This window comes from Amphibalanus amphitrite, unplaced genomic scaffold (assembly GCF_019059575.1).
Source record: "Amphibalanus amphitrite isolate SeventyFive unplaced genomic scaffold, NRLGWU_Aamphi_draft 001826F_arrow, whole genome shotgun sequence".
Taxonomy (NCBI): Eukaryota; Metazoa; Arthropoda; class Thecostraca; order Balanomorpha; family Balanidae; genus Amphibalanus; species Amphibalanus amphitrite.
In genome coordinates, this window is record NW_024883319.1 from 69,124 (window position 1) to 93,534 (window position 24,411).

Here is a 24,411-nt window from a genome sequence, read left to right on the forward strand (position 1 = left end):
GGGTTCCATGCTGGATGGAGGGTCAGGATCCACGCCTGCCAGGGTGAGGAACTGTTTCACCCCTTAGAGGTCTCGCTCGCGGCGGGACTCCATATTATAATCTCGCTGAGCTGTCGGGGCCGAGTGGCGGCGGAGGGAGCATAGTGTTTCGAACTGAGGATAGGTGAGCTGCCCTGACTGCATCTTTTCCACAGAGAGGGTATTATGCCACAGTCGGTTCCCCACCCCCATTATGGCCATTATGGTCTTCACTCTTCAGCTCCTCCGTACTGACGCCGATGATGGCCAGCAGCTGGCGCGACTGTCCCAGTTGGGCGGGGTACCGATTGGCGGGAAAGACTTCCGGTTTTGCGCGTCTGGGAGGTGTTTCCTGACATACTTAAAGGTAGAACTTCGTGAGTTCCGCCTCCGCCTTCAGGAAGGCCACCGCGCTTCTGTGTTCGTCTTTTGTCCTTCCGCCTTGGTGCTCCACAAAGCGTCCGTGCTCGGTGCTCTGGCCCTGGCGGAACTCGCTCACTGTTACCTCGGCGAACACCTGTGTTCGTTGTCCTTGAAACAGGTTCGATAGAATGTAAAGGACTTGGGCGGAGAGCCTCGCCACCGACTCGGGATCATCTTCGCACGCCTGAAACCAGAACTCCTGCATCTCGCGGAGCCAGTGCAGGCCCCGCTCCCGGACCCTGGCGCGACTCTCCGTACCTGGGTCGTTCTGGTACGCCTCGACTTTGCGGTCTCGACGGGCACGCTTGGCCTCTTTTCGAGAGTCAGCCGCCATCGACAGCTCATAATCGATGAGCTTGCCCAGGGCCTCGAGATACTGCTGCCAGCGCAGCTCGAGGTCATCCTGAACTACGATAATCCTGCCCCCGATCATTTTGATCACCCACTTAGGGTCATGCACATTATGTACCCGGTCGGGTACTTTTCCCTAAAAAAAAAAACGAGAGGGTGCTGCGCACCGCTTCCTGCGAGGAGGTGCCCGCCACCAGGACTCGGAAGTCTAGGCTCTCGAGGGGATTGTCCGGTCCCAGGAGGCGCGTGTCATTGTCAAGGGGATTGTAGGATGCTCGCAGGAGGCGCGTCAAGTGTTGGGTGTATTGCCGCTTGGAGTTGACGTTCTTAAATGGAATCTCCATTAGACTCCACTCTGGTCTGGTCTAAAGGGGCTCACCCGCTCCACCGACAGGCGATATAGCTCTTCACGCTCTTTGACGTAGCGCGTCGGAGACGTATCCGTCTGGGGTGGGGGCTGGAGTTGGGCCGAGGGGTCTCGGGACTGGTGGACCGTTTAGAAGAGGGAGGCCAGTGGCCTGGGCGCAGGCCCACGTCCTCGCCATCAGTCGGTGCCCGGTGTTCAGAACCTGGATTACCAAATCTTTGTAATCATCCCCTTGGTGAATCTTATTCCGCTTTACAGGGTTTTTCTGGTAGACTGTTGTTTTTTAAACCGCCCAAAGACAGACAGAAACATATTTTCATCATTTAAATATATCACGATAACCACAATAGATAAACATTTTGTTAACTATGCCTGACATGCAGGCTTCCATCTAAACGGTCTCCACAGAGGCTCTTTCCACACATATAGCGGCTCGTCGATGGATGCTAGAGACGGCATGCGTTACATCCTCTCGATGCATGGCGGCCGCCAGGTCCTCCACTGGGCCGATCAGCTGCTGCAGAGAAGATGGAGCACATCTTCGTTCTTCTGAAATGGCCACCGACCAAAACCAGTAGTCCAGCGGGGACAAATCTGGACTGCGAGCCGGCCATGGCCGATCCGTCAGCCGGCTTATGACCCGGCCGCCCCGAACTTGTCTCTGAGCCAGCCTCGAGCTGCGGTGTTTGTGTGGACAGTTCCGCCGTCCTGTTGGAACCAAAGTGTGTCTTGAGTCGGAATATTTGGGCACATATGTATGACAAAAAAATGAAATAATAACACACGTGCTGGTGTTATTCACGTGCTCTATTTTTTAGTTTTTTTATCACAGTATACGTCTAAACCAAACCTCATCATGGTTCAAAATCGGCAAAATAACCAAAAACGTGCTACTTTATTCAACTTGAAGAGTGCTAGCGGGAAAATGAATGTACAGCTTTAAAATTTAGTATACCGATGCACACAGAAGTGACGCAAATGTGATAAAATTTTCAGATTACTGTTTGCATTGTAACTCGAGATATACTTTCAAATTTTGGGACGTTTTTGGGCCACCAGGTATATGGCCTTGCGACTGGCACTGGGGACAATTCATCAGGCCGCCCCACACTGGACCTCGCATGCGGGTTGCGAGTTTTTGGGTTTTCGGGTTTCTTCAAAATCGAATAATACAATCTAGGCTGAGTGACTCACACTACCATCTAAAAAGCGAGTCTGCATGTTTTTAGCTTGCGAGCCGCCTTGCATCGCATTCCAAAAGTTGATTTTGAGCCAACTTTCGATTTTCCTCGCTGCGAGGTCTGCGAGATCTGCGAGGTTTGCGGGTTTTTCGTTGGAGTCCAATTTTGGTTCGTTGCGGTGGTATTGCGACTATGTGTAATTTTCTGAAGGTGTACCGGCTTCACTGCATTCAAGAAGTTACCATAAAGATACGGTCTAATCACTCTATGAATTAGTATTATGCCCGCAAACTCAAAACTCGCAAACTCGCAACCCGCATGCGAGGTCCAGTGTGGGGTGGCCTTTCGTCTTACAATATAATGCGTACTGAGATCACGCACTGTTTTAAGGAGGTCACTTTGCTTGCAAGGTTGATATGAAACGGAACACACTATAAAGCCGGATTTCTTAACCCGGCAGTTGCTGGGGTATTTCGCCACCCACCGTTTGCTGGGGGGGGGGGGGGGGCGTTAAACGCACCCCCGGCCGATAACTCGAGAACCAATAGGCGCAGCGAAACGCACGAGGCGGCAAACGAAAGAGCGCGACGAGACGCTTCAGATGAGTACTTTAAAGTTGAATGTTGAGGTCACAGGTCGGGTCAAGGTCAGGTCAAACACCTGAAATCGAGCTTTCAGTAGCATGGACTTCAGGACTTCGCAATGGGCGCCTATCGTCATAAACTCTGTCCAAACGGTGCACAATCCATCATATAAGGCCTACAAGAGTGTCAGCTCCATGTAGGGGTCAGTCAAGCATAGGTCAGGGTCAAGGTCAGGTCAACCGGGTAGGCACATATCCCCGAAAATCAAAACTGATATTCGCAGCCTGTGACACATGTTTTATAGGTAATTTGGGGCGTAGAACACGATGGTGACATTCATTTTATCATATGTGTACGTATTTGGCTCAAAAAGTTCAATTTAAGAAATGCATGTATCATGGTCGTGAAGTAGTCACGAGAAATTGCCACGATTCAGTTCAAGATTATGGAAAATGCGGAACGATAATCAATAATCGAAGATAGCCATTTGATTGATCATGGTATTGGCAGTCTAATGGCGTTTACGGCATGTCTGTATGTCTATTCTGTGATTTTATATGATTTTTTGAACATATGCCGTTTTTGGTCGAAAACTCAGAAATCATGACGTCACTAAAACCTCGATATCTCAAAAAATTTCCGACCGATTTTTTTGAAACTTTGTCACAATAAACTTCAATCAATTCCCTACAGGCACCCAAAATTTGGCGCGCCTGCGGCGCGCCGTTTTTATGCTATGGCCCGGCGAAAAAAGTGGGGGCGTTTAACGCCCCCCCCCAGCAACTCGCGGGTTAACCCGGCCGGGCCCGGGGGTAATCCCAACCACCGCAGCCCGGGGGAGGCGTTTTTCGCCCCCCCCCGTCTAACTCCGTAAATAAGGGGGCTATGGAAACAAAAGCGATACCAAACGAAAGGTCTTTACGAGACGATTCTAAAGCACCTAAAATTTTTGACCTCAAGTCAATTTTCAAGGTCAGAGGTCAAGGTCAAAGGCAAAAACCGGCACATGTGTAGTGATCTCAAAGTAAGCGTTCTAGAGGACGGCAGGATGCAAATTTCAGAAGATGTCAAATTGATGGGAGAAAAGGTACTGAAAGTTTCGCTTTCTTATCCCTAAGCGTTCGGGAGCTATCTCAAATATTCGCCGGGGGGGGGGCGAAAAACGCCCCCCCCCGGGGGCCCGCGAGGGTTAAAGCATACCTACTACCTAGGCATTTTAATGCTCTAGTGAAATGCACACGTGACTGGGTCTCAATATCTTAAAACTGACCTACCGAAAATATCATCCTACTCTTGATTTTACTTTTTCACTTTCTGTTCAGTCCTATAGCTCGTCTCGTGCTGTAGGACTTCGTCCTATTCATTTGTCATTTGTGCATTGATTTGTGCACTTCAGACGATCGGACAGGCTTAAAAAATCCTACTTGATAGCAGACGAAATTTCACTAAATGTGTGATGGGCTTATGTCGTGGTGCCAACGATTGGCTAAATTAAAATGCAAATACTATAGTCTGGCAAACCTAAGAAAGAACAGAGTTAAAGCGCCTCCATCACTTTGCACGTGTTGCAGTCATCTGAAATGCATTGTTCGGATAAATTTATGTGAAAACTTGTGAGAGAAGAGATATAATGCGCGTTCTGTATCGGGAATCCTACAATCCAACAGGACCAACAGGTGTAACGTGCATCCAGATAAACAAAGCCCTCACAATATAAATGCACATGCATCAACAGCCGCAGCACTTTAAATCCATTCTTTCTTAGGTTTGCCAGACTATATATGATTTTACATTATTTATTGACCGTCCATATTTATTTATTGACTGTCCGTGCTCGGCGCTCGCTGGTTCTTTACCGGTCAACAACTTAACGTTGCGCTGCATTTTCAAAATCGTTTTTAATTGTGAGATGGTGTTAGAACTTAGAACATCATCTTGTAACTTAACATGATATAAGCATTGAGCTCATTGCTTCAAACTAAGAAAAGTAATCTTTGGGTCACTCAGGGAAGGTCATTGCCCCCTGACCTTGGCGACGACCCTGCTGCACACCGCACTCTTTGTGCTATCGCCGCAAAACACGGACAGCTCATCTGATTATAAGGCAGGCCACGGTCGGCAGAGGCCCATTTCCTGGCCACATGCACACTGCACAATGCTCACACTATCTAACCAAACTTGCACCAAGCTAAGAACGCGGCGCTTTGTTTATCTGGATGCACGTTACACCTGTTGGTCCTGTTGGATTGTAGGATTCCCGATACAGGTCGAACTCCTTCCCTGATTCACAGCCATGGCGACGGAAAATCCTCGGCAAGCCAACAGGTTTGCCGGCCTCTCGGGAACTGGCAGGGACGCGCCGATGGGGATGTGCCAGGGAGGTCAGCGCTCGCGGCACTGGGCGGCCTCCATTGTGCAGTGCCCACATCAGCTGTCCGTCACAGAGGTGAGCCTGTGCCGCGGCGCGGTGCCTTTTCCCTGCGGAAGCGCGCAGGTTTTCCTCCCTGCCATTCCGGCGGCGGTCAGAGGGACGGAGCCGGGGCGGCGGAGGCGGCCTCGCGGTGCCCCCGTTCCAGCGCGCCTGGCACCGCCGCTGCCGGCTGGAGGCGGCCCGTACCGCGCGGCTCGCGGTCGCCGCCGGCGGACCGCCAGTTGCGCGGTCAGCACGGCCCGGCGGTGAGCAGTGCGCAGCGGTGCGGGAGGAAGAGGGCCGTGGCACTCTGTCAGATCGGCCCGAGACGGGACTCGTGCTCAACAGGTGAGTGTCGGTGAGGGCAGGGCAGCCAGCGCTCCTTCCCCGGCTCACGGCTGACAGTAGGTACTGGCCGCCCGCTCTGTTGGCTCCGCCCTGAGCCCGTCCCGCAGGTGAGCGGCAGCTTGAAAGTGCTTCCCCAGCGCCCGAGCTCTCCGGCTGCGGTGTCGAAACAGCGCCGAGCCGTGCCGCTTTCGCCCTGTTGTTTATACTCTCCAGTCTGTGTTTTGCTCGTTTCGTGCCTGGCGTCTGATAGCTGAGGCAAGGCTCCCAGCCCGGGATGGACGGACATCACTGTTGCATTCACTCGTGCACGTAGGTCGGCCTGAATCAGTGCTGGAGCGGAGCCGTATGTGTTGACACGGTTCAAGGTAGGACAAGGACGTTCGCACGATTATCTGACATCGATCAGACGTACTGCCCGTACCGCCGTCGTTTGTTTTGGTTGTGATCTAGTCGGTTGTCAACCATTAACCAAATTTGGTTGGGGAGCTTAGCGTATATCGGTCATGAGGTCACATCGGTCACTTTTTGGTAAACTGAAGAGACCGTCCCTAGCCAGTGACTTGTCAAAGTTTGCTGACGGTGCGTATGCGGCCGCTGCTCCGGTAGCGCCCGGCTACGGCACAGTTCCGCCCTGTTGGCTGTGTGCTGCGTGTCGGGTAGGCAGTCGACCATCAGCCGCCGTCCACCTGCAGTCCGCCGCCGGCGGCCAGTGACGTCACGCCTGGCGCCGTCACCGCGCCACGCCTCCTCACCTGCCGGCTGCCGGGACACGGCAGCCGGTCCAAAGTCAGAGCGGAGCATTGTGGGGATTTAGGGGTTGTGATACCTTTTCACAGAGGAGATGGAATGTGGGAGATCACATCAGAGGGTGTGATTATCTTTTCAAAGGTGGATAGTTGAACGCTAGTTCCTTACTGCGTCAGTTATCCAGTTCCTGCAATGATTCCATAGCTCATACGAATGGCGTGTAGGTAGCCACTTAACTATTGTCAGGTTCTGGAATGATATATGTTGATTTGTTTGTTTGTTTTCCTTATAACTGAGTGATCATAAAGTCTTACCCCTAGATTTGACAATGAAGTGACCAAGCGGAACAAGCGTATCGACTTTCAGTTCCCTCTATCCGTATTTACAATTGTACCATCATGTGCATGCTTAAGTAAATATGTCAGTTATACACGTCTCCACGGTCCGCAGTGCGGCCGTATGCGTTGTCCGGGCCTCAGAGTCGATACCGGCGTTTCATAAGCTGACGCTGTTGGCTTCCTTCGCTGCATTACGCCACCAGGCAACAGCTTTCAAACCTATTCACTTGTCAACTTCATTGATTATCATGGTCTCTAACACCTTTCCTAATTATGTCTGTGTTTGATTCAGTGCTGGTTGCTATGGAAACTAGACAGCCGCTGGCGTCGGTAACCCCGAACGCTGAACAGGGACTGGGTGGTGCCGATTGCGGAAGTCCCCAGGCCCCTAGGCCTCTAAAGGTATGCATAGAACTGATTGCAGCTGTTCAGGCAGCCATTTACATAACGTTGTTCGTGATTGCTATAAGTCTACTGTAATGCAGATCACCTTCCTTTTCCCTCAACAGTCCAACCATGGCATTTGTTTGTGATTTGTATTTTGCCGAAATCAAATCTAGACTGACGTGATAATGTTGAGGATTGAGGATGACGTGAGAATGTTTTACTCCTGGCTACCAAAGTGAAGCGCTATTCAACATTTGTGGCAGCTGGTACGCTTCCTACATAATCTCGAAGGCGGCCGGAAGAATGTGTAGTAGCGTTGAAGGCCAGCGGTCTGCCCTTAGTCATTGCATTATGACCAGTTTGAGTGCACTGAGCTATTAACTTGAAACATTCCTTGTATGGGAAACTGCGCTCTATGTAAATGTAGGCCAAGGTCTGCGTGTGGAATACCAAGTAAGACCTCGTTAGTTTTCAGTGCATAAGAAAAGAAGTTAATTTCCAGCTTAGAATAGAGGCGATGAAAGCATGACTCAAGCCTCACACCAACGTCGATGGTCGTTGTGTGGAAGTGAATGGTAACCTTATACCATCAATGTATAGTAGCATCACAGTAACCAATCATAGTAACCTTGCGCTGCGAGGCCCCCAAAGATTCTCTCCAAGACCCCAAAGTACCTCTTCAGGGCCTTGGCCTTTTTAGAGGTCATCTTCTTTGCTTTGCGACCACTTCCAGTTTTTCTGACTAGAAACTCGCCTTTATCCATCTTTCTCATGGCCCGGTAAGAGGTTGTCTTCGAAATTCCGAGTTTCAAGAAGTACGTATATGTGTATGCCTTTCCCATAGACCAATGCTATGCTTCTGGTAAAAGCTGCCAATGACCTTTCGGCGGTCCTCTTCCGAAACGCCCTCCATCGCGACTGTTGAACTGAAGTTATTTCAAATTATTGAGCACGTGCCCTATTAAGAAATATTCGTTTTTGATAATATGCTAATCAGTAGCGTAATTGCTTACTGCACGTCTAGTATACAGCGTTCTGAAGATTGTCAATTTTTACTGAACACTGAACACGGAACACCCTATATATTTATGTTTTTCCTCTGTATGCTTTCAGTGCGCAGGAAGAAGCAATACCTCCTAATATTTGTTTATTTGTTTATTTCACAACATCGCCAACAGGCAGTACCCATTGAGAGGCGAAGTCAAAAACATACGAATACATCGAAAGAAAGAATAGATAAGAGTCTACTAGCTTTGCATGCTACATGCCTACACAATAAAAGCATATAGTAAAAATAATATGGTGAAAATATACCTGCTATAAAAATATACCTAATATAAATATGACTAATCAATAAAAGTATACACTAAGAACAGGGGCGGATCCAGGAAAACTCCAAGGGGAGGGTCATGAATCGAAGTGGTGCCCCTACACTGTAAACCAAATCTACAAGTTGGCTCCTTGTTACAAGTTTGGTTCCAATTCGCATAGGCGTCACCTTGTCGATTCACCAACCCCAGGCTTGTTGGCCAACAAACTAACAGTTTGTCTACAAGTTTGGTTCCAATCCGCATAGGCGTCACCTTGTCGATACCTTGTCGATTCACCAACCCCAGGCTTGTTGGCCAAAAACTAACAGTTTGTCTACAAGTTTGGTTCCAATTCGCATAGGCGTCACCTTGTTGAGTACTAGTCTGGGCCTTGTGGACCTACCAACTTCTGGATAGGCATATTCGTTTCCTTGTCGGTTCACCAACCCCTGGTTTGTTGATGAACTAGCCTTTGACTGGGCATTGCTAGCTTACAAATTGTCAACAAGTAAGTGTACTAACGCTCTGTTCGAGCTTGTCAACAATCGCTTTGTTTGCGTTGATAACCTTAAGAACTTACGATTCGCGTTCGTTTTCAATTGCGACGATACTGATTCAGGAAATATTTTATATACGGACAGGTTATTTTTTGCCTGGAAGTGGTGCACAATACCATGACTGGCATCAGTTATTGCTCAAAGGCTTGCGCTGACAAGAAACGAAATACTGATGAGTTATATAATCAATGAATGCATACACCACATCCATTCGGAAGTTTCTGGGATCATTACTATTTATTACGGTCACGTAATTAATACTATTGACTGGAGACAATTCCGAGTGCATATTTTCGAATGGATGTGGTAAATGCATGAGGTATAACCCAGTGGGTATGCCTATCGTGCACCGTCAGCATATAAGTCTTTGAAGCAAGAATTGCTGCGTATGTGGAAGAACATGGTTTTTGTGCCCGCATCAAGCCAGATATAAGCCCGTATGACGAATATTTCGTGAACATTGACCATAACACTCATGGCATTTGCACGATCACGCAGATAATTCGAATAAATCATGATCGCCAACCAGATTAGCTTTTACAGTTCATATTGTCCATCAGTTAAGTTAAAAACACAAAGAGTTTAATTAAAGGCAAATAAATGTATTATACATAAAACCCCGACCGCAAAACAATCTCTCACATGTGCATGCACAGGTCTGGCCCTTACATGCGCGCGCAGGGGAAGGGAGGCTTCTCGAACGCGGTATAGGCACGATAGTGCGTCCCGCAGGCCAGAGGGGGCCTCACTCACAGCACGAACGCCACAGTTCACAGATTTCACTTTTTACTGCAGAAATGCTGGAACAGCCCTCGTCGCTGCTCCAGGCTGCACGGCGGCCGCGCGACAACTGCTGGTTCGAAACCGCCGCGCCGGGCCCGCTAACGGCTGGCGGCGACCGCTGATTGGTCCGCCAAGTCTGACGTCATAGGCGCAGCTGACCATGTGTATGCTGACCAGCTGACTAGTACAAGTTAGGCGCCGGTTAAATAACCATGCGGCAACAAGTTTCCAAAACTGGTTAAGAAACAAACGTTGAAACAAATGTAGAGTTGGTCTGGATACTGAGAAGTTGGTGTGCATAGTATCTATTGACTCGTAGTTGTCACCTGACAAGCAATGCACCAGACAACGGCTTGTTTAAAAAGTATCAGTTGGTAAACATACCAAGAGATGATTGGTTATATTACACAAGACTTGTCAATTTGGTTTACAGTGTACCTATACCCAAGTGCGAGATAATTCTGCCAGATGGCAGCGCTGATGAAGAGGCAATGCAGGCAGTGAGAAGAATTCACGAGCTTATCCCAGGTGCAGCTGTCCTCGGCGCTTCGGAGCAGACCATTCTTGGCGCTCCCATCACTGAAGCAGCAGCCGATACCGTCATGGAAAAACAGGGTGAGCTCAAGCACATGGTAGAGCGCTTACATCACTTGGACGCCCACACCGCGCTCTTCCTGCTACGCAACTGTATCTGGCTACCGAAGCTTCAATATCTGTTGCGAGCTTCTCCACTCTACCGGCAAGCCAGTCTGCTCAGCCAGCTGGACGCAGTCATGCAGTCGGCTCTGACAAGCATCAGCAACGTCAAGCTCACAGGAGCCAGTTGGGAACAGGCTGTCCTCCCGACTCGATATGGCGGTCTCGGACTCCGGCTCCTGGTCGATGTCGCTCTACCAAGCTACGTCTCTTCACTGCATGCCTGCCATGGAATCATCTACTCCTGTTTACCAGACTCTATGACTGCATGTGTCACAGAAGAGCGTGAAAAGGCCGTCAACGACTGGCAAGAGGCAGCTGGAGGTGAAAACGTACCCGAAAGAGACGAACAGCTGAAGCAAAAGGCATGGGATGCAGTCCTGGCAAAACAGCAGCAGGAAAAACTGCTCTCAGAAGCAAATCAGTATGATCGTGCTCGTCTGCTGAGCACTGCAGCACCAGAAAGCGGTGCATGGCTCCATGCTGCACCGTCTGCCAACCTGGGAACACTTCTAGACCGAGAAACCCTGCGAGTCGCCATCGCCCTTCGCTTGGGAGCCGATGTCTGCCGTCCACACCGCTGCAGATGTGGCTCAATAGCGGACAGTAAGGGATACCATGCCCTTACCTGCAAGTTCAGCGCCGGGAGACACCCTAGACACACCGCGTTGAACGACATCGTAAGGCGAGCACTGCAGTCGGCAAGGATTCCCTCTCTTCTGGAGCCAACAGGAGTTGACCGTGGAGACGGCAAGCGCCCCGACGGCATCAGCATATTTCCTTTCAAAAACGGTATGTGCCTAGCTTGGGATGCCACGTGCGTCAACACATACGCCGATAGCCATGTGCTGGCAGCCGCTACCTCAGCCGGAACAGCTGCACGCGAAGCTGAAGTCAAGAAGCGCAAGAAGTACGATGATCTCACGCAGCGCTTCCACTTTGAACCTCTGGCCTTCGAGACATCTGGAGCTTGTGGTCCTTCCACAAAGGTGTTTGTTCGGGAGCTCGGTGCAAGGATCGCCTCCGTAACGGAAGACCGTCGAGAGACAGCCTGGCTTTGGCAGCGGCTGGCTCTGGCTGTTGTCAGAGGAAACGCGGCAAGCATCCTGCAAACGGCTGAACATGAGGTGCAGCAGAAGCGGCGGGAACAAGAGACTGGCACGTGGAGGGGACGGACAGTGCAAAACCGGCGCAACGGGCTGCGGGAGGAGCCGCTGGGCGTCGGTGAGCTGCACTGCGCGTTGCCTAGCCGCAACCCACTGGACGACCCCGAGCTGGCGCAGTACCTGAAGCCACGCGCCGCTCCCCGGTCAGTCGATGAGAGAGTGGCAACTACTCAGGAGCTGACCGACCAGCTCCTGAGCATCGCGCCCAGCTGCTCCGAAGTGTCGCCAGGGTCGCCGCGCCCCAATCGGCTGGCCACCTACGCATCGCTGCTGGCTGAAATGAAACGGGACGCAGTGTCGGGGTACGTAGAGCCGGGTGGGTAGTATGGTAGCATCTGAGTGAGTGAATGTGCAGCGTGTTTTTGTGTGTTTTTATGTCATGTCATAGATGATAGATGTGTGTACAAACTAAAAAAAAATACTACGTATCCGATAAATTAAAAACTCAACGGATTTCGTCCACTTCATTTTGGTGGTGCCCCATTTTCAGTTTTTTATTTTTATTTTTTATTTTTAGTCAGTATCTTAACTCTTAGCCACAACCACATTTACCAATTGTAAGCAAGTATATGAATGTGCTATGTGTATATATGTTGTGGACGCTGAGTAGTGAGTACTTACCAGGAACGTTATCAGGTAAGCAAATCGTTGTCAGTCCGACGAACTTGACCCTGGCGTCTAAAGGGTCTGTCCTTGACACTTCAGGCTTGTCAGGGGCACCAAAGTCCTTCCAGGGACACCACAAACCTGTCAGGGGCACCTACGGCCTTGTAGGGGCGCCACAGGCCCGCCAGGGGCACCACAGGCCTGCCAGGAAGCAGGGGCACCACAGGTCTAGCAAGTATACACGACAGGCCTGTCAGGGGCACAACGGGCCTGTTGGGCCCATGAGCACCCCTAGGGGCAGGGGCCACAGTCCTTCCAGGGGCACCGCAGGCCTGTGAGGGGCACCAGCGGCCTAGCAGGGGCACCAGTCAACACAGGCCTGCCAGGGGCACCACAGACCTGCCAGGGGCACCAGAGGCCTGCCAGGAGCACCACCGACCTCGCAGGGGTAGCTTGGGCCTGTCAGGGCCCAGGGGCACCACGGGCCTGTCGAGAGGCACTTCAGGCTTTTCAGGGGCACCATAGTCCTCTCCGGGCGCAGGGGTAGCAGGGGCACCAGAGGCCTGCCAGGGGCACTACAGGCCTAGCAAGGGCACCACTGGTCTATCAGGGGCACCACGAGCCTGTCATAGCCAGGCATCTCAGGCTTGTCAAGGCCCAGGGGCACCACAGGTCTGTGGGGGGGCACCAGCGACCTAGCAGGGGCACCAGTCAACACAGGTCTGCCAGGGGCGCCACAGACCTGCCAGGGGCACCACAGACCTGCCAGAGGCACCAGAGGTCTGCCAGGGGCACCACCGACCTCGCAGGGGCACCTTGGGCCTGTCAGGGGCACCACGGGCCTGCCGAGGGGCACTTCAGACTTTTCAGGGGCACCCGTCCTCTCCGGGCGCAGGGGTACCAGCGGCCTAGCAAGGGCACCAGAGGCCTGCCAGGGGCACCACAGGCCTAACAAGGGCACCACGGGCCTGTCAGGGGCACCTCAGGCTTGTCAGGGCCCAGGGACACCACAGTCCTTCCAAGGGCACCGCAAGCCTGTCAGGGGCACCAGAGGCCTGTCCAGAGGGCCACACCACAGGCCTATCAAGGGCACCACTGGCCTGTCAGGGGCACCTCAGGCTTGTCAGGGTCCAGGGGCACCACAGTCCTTCCAGGGGCATTACAAGCCTGTCAGGAGCACCAGAGGCCTAGCAATGGCACCACAGGCCTGCCATGGACACCACAGGCCTGCCAGGGGCACCACCGGCCTTGCAGGGGCGCCTCAGGCCTGTCAGGGGCACCACGTGCCTGCCGGGGACACTTCAGGCTTGTCAGGGGCGTTACAGTCCTGTCAGGGCCCAGGGGCACCAGGCCCGTGGTGTCCCTGCTAGGCCTGTGGTGCCCCTGGCGGTCCTGTGGTGCCCCTGTCAGGACTGTGATTCCCCTGATAGGCCGGTGGTGCCCCTGGCAGGTCTTTGGGCCCCCGGGCCTCAAGGGGGGGGGGGCCATGACCCATGTGACCCCCCCTTGGATCCGCCCCTGACTAAGAACAAGACGCACTGTGATAAAAGTATACAGCATGAAGTATGATGGATAAAACACTATGTCAATGGCATCGCTCTCACATACTTCCTGACATGACCTTTGAACATACAAAGGCTCATGTCAAAAACATCGGCTTTAGGAACATCGCGCAGGAAGCTGTTCATCATCTCAGGAAGCCGGTTAAAAATTCCCGTCTTCACAGCGTTCACACGGGCATACGAAGTCTCAAAGAGCGAAAGTCGGCGTGTGGTGCGTCTGGGTACATGAAGTGAAAAACTGAGGAGGTATGGCGTATCCACCTGACCGCGACAAACATTTCGTAAAAACATGATATCGTATTGCATGCGCCTGGCTTTCAAAGTGGGCATCTCAAAGACCTGCAGCAGGTGTTCATAGGACAGCGAGCTAAACACAATGTTGTTTGATTTCGACGCCATCCACATAAGAAATTTGTGCTGTACTCGCTCCAGCCTCTCCACATGTGACTGCCGTGCCGCCCCAAATGACGCACCCGTACTCCAAGATGGACCGAATGTTCGCAAAGTACGTAGCCTGCAAGGTTTTCATGCAGAATTTTTTATTCGGGAGGCCAGTCTGAAAAGACCTAATCAAAACGCCGAGAGCTCTGTTTGCTTTTGAAACTATGTGGTTGATGTGGGCCGAGAATGTTAATTTTGAATCCAGCATTACGCCTAAATCACGTACTTCGGAAACGCGCTGCAAAACCGATCCACCAATACGTACGAGTGCATCACGGGTGACGACCTCAAGCTCAGTGTGAAAGCGAAGCACTTTGACGGGTTGAGGTGCAGCTTCCAGTCTGCCGACCATCTGCTGAGATTATCAAGGTCAGACTGGAGCTGCTCACAATCAGACATTGACCTAACCCGGTGATACAACTTAACGTCGTCCGCAAATATCTGGCGGGCCCGCTCATGCAGTTAAAGGTAGACTGCCACCTTTTTTCACAAAACGGTTTTCACTAGAGCTGAGCCACCTATGTCCCAGACTGAAGTCGGTTTTCCGAAATTCGAACCCGTTTGCGAGAAATCGGAGACCAAAGTTCAGTTTGATGCCATTTTTTTTAGTCCAAGAAAACCGACATCTCCACTGTTTATCGATAACTTTGAAACATGAATTTTCTTATCTTTTGGTAAATATATGTCAAAACTTTGATTGTTTCGAGATCAGAGAAGAATTTTGGAGTGTCAAAATAAAGTTTAACTTATATATTCAGTAGTTCATTTTTTCCAAAAAAGTGTGGGAAATGGGGTTTAACATGGGCCAGACCCATTCCAAATGAGCCATGATTTTTAAATGTTTTACGAACTTAAATGCAAAATAAATTAAACATGGCCAATTTCTTATGAAATCATATCTTAGTAAATCATAAAATACCTTACTTTTTCAAATAAAATGTAATAATCTTAGGACCTTGAAGTCTAGTGATGTGTAAACATTGTCGCTAGACATTATCCGATTGATAATTGTATGATAATCGACAATTTTTTTCGCGATTCACGTGATGATACTTTGTCAGGTGAATTCTAAAATTTTGTTTTGTCCAGGGAATAAATCATAGGCCGATCTGAGAAAACTTTTTGAAGGTGGCAGTCTTCCTTTAAAGGAATAGTGTATTGTTTGTATGTTGTGTGTACATTGTACACCAATCACCGTTAAATGTTGACCCGTGCCCCAATGGGGGGGGGGGGCTATTCATTGCCGTTGCCGTGAAGTTGCCGTTGAAGCAGTTTGCATACTTAATTTTGTATTTGCTTCGACTAGCCGGAAACTAAACCATGTGTCAAAAAAATGACTGAGTCGTGTTGTTGAAATATAGGGCAGCTCCGTCTCGTGGCAAAAGACAAGGGCTCGCTTCCATGTTTCCCAGCCGTGATTGATAAAGATCATTTTCACACCTAGTGACACCAGCAGGCCGAGTTGAGAGCCGAGGTGTAAAATATCGTTACAACACGAAGTTGACTCTGATGAGAATAGTTCTTTGCCTTACTGGAGAATGAGGGGGCTGCCATATAAAGGTCACACACTCAAGTGTAATAACCCGGGCAAACGGTCGATAATTGCCGTTTTTGCCGCGGCCCGTGCGAAGGGCTGCCTATGGGGAGGTCAGCGGTGCGGTCCCTGGGGACCTCGTGGTGACCTTGGCCTCTCTGTCGGCGCTGCAAACGGCCGCCGTCCTGTGTCACCCGATAGGTATATAGGTATGCCCGCGCCGCCGCCGTCCGGAACAGGACATGGCCGCGGCACCAGAGGGTGCCGTGCCGAACGGCTCTCCATTCCGCCGGCACGGCCGTTCCCAGGCAGCCGCCGACCGCTGCAGATTGCAGCCAGGATAGACCGTTCTCACGATGTCGTGCCTACTTTCCAGCGACAGTTTCTCCGCGATACGAGGAGGTGGGGGTAACAGAGACGCCGGTCCCTCTGGCTAGGGTGGCCTGCGTCTGACGGGGAAACATTTACCCGACACAGCGTTTGTGCGGACGTTTGACTGTGCCGACTCATGTGAGCGTTAGGCTGCACTTAATCTGTATGAAACCTTAGACCAAAGTTTCAAATATTCTGCTTTTCTGACTGAGGATAAGCAATAATTTGCAGTATGCACATCGATAAGCAATATTTGGCATTCATCAATCGGGCTCTTGATGAACGATGCTCCTTAATTCTTTAGCCCGTGAGTTGCTGAGGGGGGTCAGCGTTAAAGGAAATAGTTCACTTTTAACATGGGGTTTTGAGCTGGAATAGCAGTTTCGTAGCTTGAACTGAGACTAGCACAAATCAGGAGCTTTTACGGCTCAACGATCACCCTAGACGAAGATATTCCATTTCTCGTTCCGAAAAGAGTGCCTTGTAGAGGAATGCGTGCCTTGCACAGGAATGCAGCCACGTCATCGTCAGCCAATCAGCGTGCTGCTGACAGCCAATGCAGTATGCGTAGGTTTGAGCTACGCAATATGATTGGTCAATGCGTAATAAGCTTCCGCGTCAAACATTATTTTACATAGAATATAGTTCGTCCTATATTAAAATATAGAAAATAATTGTTTTTACAAAAAGGTTTTATTTTATTTCATGATTATTTTGAGCATAAAAAATCATAAATCAATAGCAAAATACTGATTTCAGGAAAGTGGACTGTTTCCTTTAAACTTTTTTTTTCGCCGCGCTATAGCTAAAACAAATCGACACGCCGCAGCCGTGCCAAATTTGGTTACATGTAGACAATTCATTGAAGTTTGTTGTGACGAAATTAAAAAAAGCCAGAGTTTTTAGATATCTAGGTTTGAGTGACGTCATGATTTCGGAGTTTCCGACCAAAAACGACGTATGAAATTTAAACTTTCAAGTACTTATTTAAAGCGTCTCGTCGTCTTTCGTTTGCCGCCTCGCGCGTTTCGCTACTCCTATTGGTCCTCGAGTTTTCGGCTGGGGCGTTTACCGCCCCTACTCCCTCCAGCAACCTCCCGGTTAAGAAGCTACAAAACATATTTGATAAGATAAAAGACCAACCTAATTGTTAATATCAATATTTTTTTTTACATTTAGGTACCTGCTGTGTGGAGCGGATCACTCAGTTCTTTGATAATTTGGCGGCGTCCACTCAAAATAAAACAATGTGTAGGCAATAGGCATATCATTTCAAGTTGCTGTGCTGTGTCATTTCAAGTTTCAATGCTGCCAACCCAGTAATCCAGAATGTTCGTCATTCTAGCTCAGATCCAGTGGGGTTTAAGGTTCGCCCCTTGGCTCGTTGCGTTCTGAAAACTCTGGGACACTCTGTCAGTATGGGCATTGGGACATTGGGACATTGGACATTTCCTCTGGTTCCGTGTCTCTCAGCACTGACCGGGACGCCGCTGGGAGCACCTGGCGAGCGGCGGTAGTACGTGGACTGTGGTGAGGTGTCGCGGTAGACCGAACGGACCGAGCCGCTGACGGCGGCGGCGGCGGCGGCGGCGGCGGGCGGTTCCTGACGGCGGCACCGAGCCGCTCCTTGGCCCGTGACGCTCGCCGGTAGCGGGAGCGGCTAACGGTGCGACCGCCGCCCCTCCCCTCCCCCTCTCCCTCCCGTCCTCTCCCCGCCGGCGGTGGGTGGCCGACCCACCGGGTATACCCACCGGGCCGACGAGCCGGGTATATCCACAATAAACGGATACAGATAAGCTTGTTCACCAGTCACCACTGTCCACTACCCAGTTTGAAGTAGTAAAGCTAGTTAAAAATGCTTATTAATCAGTGGTAGTAGAACCTCCCCAAAGTTCATCAACAGTCGTACTATTACGTCATATTCGCTCGTACCAAGTCGATTAGCATGTTCAGAATCATTCTGAATCATCATGAACGGTTTCAACCGACTTGAATATGATGTAACGATGCGATTGCAAACGAAAATGCGTTAGTTTTATATAGAGAGCTCTCACAAACGAAGGATGGAAATTTTGAAGAAAGTTCATTTTAAGTTTAACTCATTCATATTTCGAGCCGCGCAATCTACGTTATCCATTTTACGCATGCATACTGGGGGAAAAAGAAAGGGGAGAGATGGGGCGGGAGGCGGCGTGGCGTTACGTTTTGAAATTTACTTTCTTCTACCGCCACAAAATGTCTTTCATTCGATGTGCATTGAACAGTCAAGACTCAAGGCTGCATTGCGTCGTGCCATTCGAGTCGCCGAAATATTATCGCGAGGTCATCAGATCATGTATTAGATGCAAAGCCCTACTAGATATTCAGACAGCTGTTCCGTCCCAGTCGGTATGCGTCGCCGATGGGTGCAGCGAGCACGGCAACAGCTATCGAGTGCTACGCCGGCCATTCTTCGGCAATTCCCCCCCCCCCCAATATCTGGCAAAAGTCTATATCAAGTATCAACAGTAGCTAAACCTGTATTTGACGCATGACGCTGTATTATTTAATAGCATTTTGGTTTTTTTTTTAACCACCGTCTCTTTTTTTGTCACTTGAACATTTTCCTTCTGATCTGACCAGGGTGGACCAATGCATTGCGGTATTACTGTCACAGGAACATTCATATTTTGACAAGGATAGATCTAAACGGAAAGATGATCAGCAATACATATATCAGTTTTCGCAGCACCAAGGCGCGCGTGAAGGCGTGCAGGATGCTGCTGTGACCGCCATTCGCCTCAGACATGTACGGAAATGCTCTTGCGCACTCCGCGCCGGTACAGGGCCGTTTCAGTTTCCGTCCGTAGGGAGCGCATTGCGCAGTCGGCGGCTGACCGTCCCCCTCAGCTCCTCGCGCGGACTGTGGACTGTCGGGCGACCGGGCAGTGCCGGCTGCGGACTGGGGGGGGGGGGGGGCTCCCTGCGCCACTCTCGGACTACGCACATCCGGCGGCGCGGCGACACCCGACACCGGAGACCGGACCCGGCGAATGGCGGGGCACGCGCCGGGAGCTGCCCCCCTCTCCCCCCTCTTCGGCCCTCCGCGAACCCCCTCACGGGGCCGGCTGACGTTTACGTCGTAGGTGCCTACTGTAACGCAAACATTGGTATATCCAGTATCCAGTAGCTGGAATGACCTCCGGTAGGTCCAGCGGGCCATGTGTGCCGGCCTGTGGCAGCGCGTGTCGACCCTGTGTGGCGCCCCAGTACCGATGTGGGTCCTGGCGGCAGCGGGGTGGCCGTGCCGTGCCCGCCGGCCCTGAACAGCCGCCCACCGCCGCGCGCCGCCCACCGCCAGCCACCGCCGCCGACACAGTCCGCCGAGCATGCGACGGTCACGTGACCTCCCAGGGCCTGTGACGTCACCAAACTAGCCTGACCGGTCCGGAAAGCCTGACGAATCGCACAGTCATGTACTGATAAAAATTCAAGGTAGGCTGACACACGCCAATGGACATGAAAATCTCGTTATAACCTTTTTATATCTTTGAGCCACTGTGGTGTTTCCATTTTTAAGAATGCACAGTGTACACTATAAGGAAAATAGAACCTACCTGCACAATAATAGCTTTCGAAGTTGCCCATTTATCAGCCAACTACAAACGCAAGACATGGATGGGGAAATGGCCCTGAGCAACGAAATCTTCCAAAGCGTGTAACATACCCACAAAGCTTATCGACCTATGACACAAAAACCTCATTATCGACAGCGCGTCGCTAGTGTTGCCAGTTGCCACGATGTAGGCGGTAACTTGAAGTCACAAATGCCATTGGTTTTTAGTTTTGTTTAAACATTTTTTTGTCCATGTTTTTGAACGAATGGGGTGATTAGTGAACCCCCGCGTTACTCATTCATTCATAGCATTTGCAATCTGCACGGACGAAAGATCTTGAAATAATTTAACGCTCAGGGATTACAGAAATCAAAGCTATGGGTTCGGGCGCGGTCTGTCCCGCTCGCCAACTTTAACGTGTTGCAGATGCTTCCACAGCCGCAGAACATGAATACCTACAGCAGTTTCGGAGTCTCGTATATCGCGCACTGTAGTGTTTCTAGACTGAGCTCTCACTGACGGGAACCCGGCGCTCCACCAAATTTCCGTTGCGTCAATATCTTGGTGGCGATTTTTTTTTCAGGGAAGTTTTGTAACTAAATACGTTTCAATGTTAAGAAATTTCACACAAATTTTCAACGTTTTCTTCACCCGCGCACCGACTGGGGTTGACCGCCCCCCCCCCCCGAGGTTTTTCGTGAATAGCGCAAAACTGCGGCGCGTAGCCCCGCGAAACTTGGCATGACTTTTCCCTCATCAATTTTACACATGGTGTGCAAGTTTGAACCTCCTACCTTTCAAGGTCAGGTCACCAGTCACTTCAAATGACCCAAGCTCAAATCACTTTTTGGCAACTTTGTCACCGTGTCAGAGCTACGGTAAATGACGGAGGCCTTTGAAAGTCGCAGGATGTAACGAAGTCCTTAGTAGCTACAATGTGTTTATCTCGGAATTTTGATATCGGTGACCTAAGGTCAGGTCATTTCTTGACCTCCCCATTATAAGTCAATGGGGGGGGATCAATTCCCTGTTTTTTTTTCCACTAAACGCGTCGGAATGGCCCAATATACCATGAATGACTTCAGATACGATCAACTTGACTACCTTGAGGCCTTTTTTTGCTCTTGGGCAACTGTAAGGTCATGTGACGTCATCAAGGGTCACCAATGTTTTTTTTTTTTGCTAATAACTCCTCACAGGAACGAGCTACAGCCACGCAGATGGTCTCATCGTGTTCAGCTTGTCAAGGCGCATCGATGATGTACATGATGACCTTGAGGTCACGTGACCTGAGGTCAACCTTTGACCTTTTCTTCTCGAGGTCGGCACATATATCATTCGATGCGGATTGATGAGAGGATCACGATGGTGCCCTTAGTTTGTTCTTAGCTTGGCTACTTCGAAAGTTATTCGAGGATAACCCTTCTCATATCTAGCGCAGCCATTTTGACTTTTTTGACCCCTGTGACGTCATCGTTGACCTGACCTGAAAATGACCTTTGTAAAATTGTAGACCTTGTCCGTGCATACCCCATGCCGTTTACCGCTTGTCCCTATCTTGTTTCCTTCTCGGAATCTCGGGGGGGGGGGGCGGTCAACCGCCTTCAACTTCAAGGGGGTGTCATGGCACTGACAGGATGCTCGAGCTCCTTCGGAACCCAAGTTCTTCGCCTCTGCAGTCTACATGCTCCTCAATAATGCTGACTGAGATGGGAAACCCAAGAAAATATTTAACTATTTTGTTTCTGTTAAGACGGTCGTCGCTACATGATAGTGTTACTTCAAAATCGTATCGGGCAGAAGCCCCCATATATGCATCACTTCTTATGTGTAAGAAGTGTTAGTTCTGGTCTTTCTTTTCTGTGTCTTCTAGTTGTTCAACCATGTAACCTTTTGTCTAGGATTGTCGATATCTGGACTACTGTCTGACAGTTATTCCATGTTCTTTCAGAGGCCGTCGGCGGACGATGTGAGCCGGCGGCGGACGGTGCGAGACTGTCGGCCCTCCAGCAGCAGCAGCAGCAGCAGCAGCAGCAGCAGCAGCAGCAGCAGCGAAGGAGGCCGCCCTCGGACCGGGCGCCGCGTGCCGGTCACAGCAGCTCTGCACGCGCCGCGCCGCCCAGGCCGCCGGAACAATAGGGCCCCGCACGGACGCCGCCATGAGGAACTCGGCCATCCTGCGGTGGACGCAGAACAACAAACTGCTGCAGCGCTCCAACTCGCAGGGTGGGTGCCGGCGCTGACACCGCAAAGACGACCCCATCTGCCCGACCTTGGCTCACCGGAGCGGTCAAATTCCGTTCAGTTCCTCGCGGAGTTTGAAATACATCCTTAAAGGAAGGGTGCCACCTTTTGGACACAACGCAGTTTTTACAAGATTAGCCTCACATGAACCTAAAAACCGGCTTCACTTACCTATGCTCGAGACGGTCAGCATTGAATCCGCACGTGAAGTTATCATTTGCGAGTTTTGCTGCCAGCATTCGGGCAGGCAAAAATCTTCAGCACTATTTCCTCGTCGTGTTAAGGGTATTTTATAAAACATGAAATCAGCAAAGGTATGTATAAAAGTTATACTTTTGAAGCCAGGGCCTCCTCTAACATACCCACTGGGTGGGCAAATGCCCACCCAGTCGCCACAATTGCCCACCCAGTGGCGTCGATTTGCCCACCCAGAAGCAAATGCAAAAATAAAGGTCCGGCCGGACGTCCGGTACTACCTTTCCGGTCTTAAGCAAACTGGATGCTGTTTGAAGGTCAAAAAAAGTTTTCTGGTTGCTCGATATTCAGGAGCGTAGCCAGGATTTCCTCAAGGAGGGGGCTAAACGCACAAGGGCGCAAGATAACCCCCTCAAAATCCAAAAAGCCATCGGGTTGCATCCAATATTTTTTTTTGATGGGGCCCAAATAAATGGAAAAAATATTCATTAACAAACAATGTTAGAACTGAGGGGGTAAGCAGTATATGGGCCCCTGTTAGACAGGCCCACGAATAGCTTCATAGAGTCGCCAGCCGGTTCTGATGGCGGTCTGAGGACCCGTAGGTCGGATGAGGGTTCTTCAGACCGTCACAGGCCCCTATAGCCCATGAGAGCCTCGTAAGCCGTCTGAGGGTCATATAAGCCGTCTAGGGCCACTCAGACCGACAAAAGGCCCCTTGCACTTGCAGAGGCCCAGTCAGGCCGACGTAGGGCCCTCTCAGACAAACTAAGGGCCCGTTCAGGTCTTTGAGGGCCTCCTCAAACCGATAAGGGCCCCTCAAATCGACAGTGGATCCGATCCGAGCTCCCTCAAACCGATATAGGGTCAGACCAACAGTCGGAACGCATTGATTCTGTTTACACACCGTTGGACCCATGTTGGACCCATCCCATCCAACTGGCCCCCTGGTTTCAATAGGGCCCCAAGGCTCTAAAATTGGGTCTCTCTTGGCCAAAGAATAACTACTCAGCTGTGTCAAAGGATCTGCCTCAGGGCCTTTGCGTCGCCAAGGGCCCACTGTGTCAGTCAAGGGCCCCTATGGAATAAGGACCCCTGGCTTCCAGGAGGGGCCATGGTCCCTTTGGCCCCCTCATTGGCTATGCCACTGCAGGTGACAAACGTTCTTTCAGACGACCAGGGGGCAGGGGCCCAGGCGACCAGAACCCCAGGTGACCAGGGGCCCCCAGGCGACTAGCTCCCCCCAAGCGACCAGGGGCCCCCTGGGCCACCAGAGGCCCCAGGAAACCGGGGGTCCTCGGATGAGTGCAGGGGCCCATTGGGTAATCAGGGGCACCTCGGGTAACCAGGGCCACAGAAATGAAACTTGAACTGATATAAATTTGCTTCCGAGTAAAATACGTTTTATCCAGTGTTAGAAAAAAATATCCCGGGGCCTGTGGGGCCCCCATGGCGCCTTCTGCGCTCAAGGGAGGGGGCCATTGCCCCCGTGGCCCCTCCCCTTGGCCACGCCCCTGCCGATATTGGAGTTATCAAGTAATTGTCTCGTAAGTGAAACGGCACGTACAATAAAGGTACAACCCTCTGCAAGCTGCGTGGTAGGTATCTTTTTTCGACAAAACCGAGAATAACGCGAATGCGCTAACGGTCATTCGGAAATCGTAACAGCAAGACGCGCGAGACTCCGCACCTTAGATTGGGCTTATTTTGGTATACATTTTCCATCTAGTTTGACAACAACACACAAGAGTTTATATTTCCCCCCAAAACAAACTTTTGCTTTTTTGCTACGGTAAGAGTACACATTGTTCAGTGACTGAATTAATCGAAGGGGTGGAGCATGGCGCATCTATATGCAATGTGTTCCGACCGACTGATAATCATAACCTTTGAGATATTAGGTAGGTATCGGTTTTGTCGAAATAAGAATACCTACCACGCAGTTTTTGCGGAGGGCTGCAAGTACAGCCCTCTGCAGACTGCGTGGTAGGTATCCTTTTTTTCGACAAAACCGAGAATAACGCGAATACTATGCTATCGGGCACTCGGAAATCGTAACAGAAAGATGCGCAAGACTCCGCAGCTTAGATTGGCATTATCATCGTATGCATTTTCCATCCAGTTTGGCAACAAAACCCAAAAGTTTATATTTGCCCCCAAAACGAACTTAAACATTTTGTTGCCACACAAGGCGT

The 24,411-nt window shown here is 50.7% G+C and overlaps 1 protein-coding gene across 1 annotated transcript in view; it reads left to right on the forward strand.

Annotated features, from left to right (window-relative positions):
- Positions 1–5,554: 5,554 nt before the first annotated feature.
- The window catches only part of LOC122375379 (PTB domain-containing engulfment adapter protein 1-like), a gene marked incomplete at its 3' end in the record, with an annotated part of 30,097 nt that continues 11,240 nt past the window's right edge, over positions 5,555–24,411 (forward strand). Inside the window, 2 exon segments of the mRNA XM_043354731.1 lie at positions 5,555–5,682; positions 21,729–22,003. Of these exon segments, the coding sequence (XP_043210666.1) occupies positions 21,937–22,003 (67 nt within the window).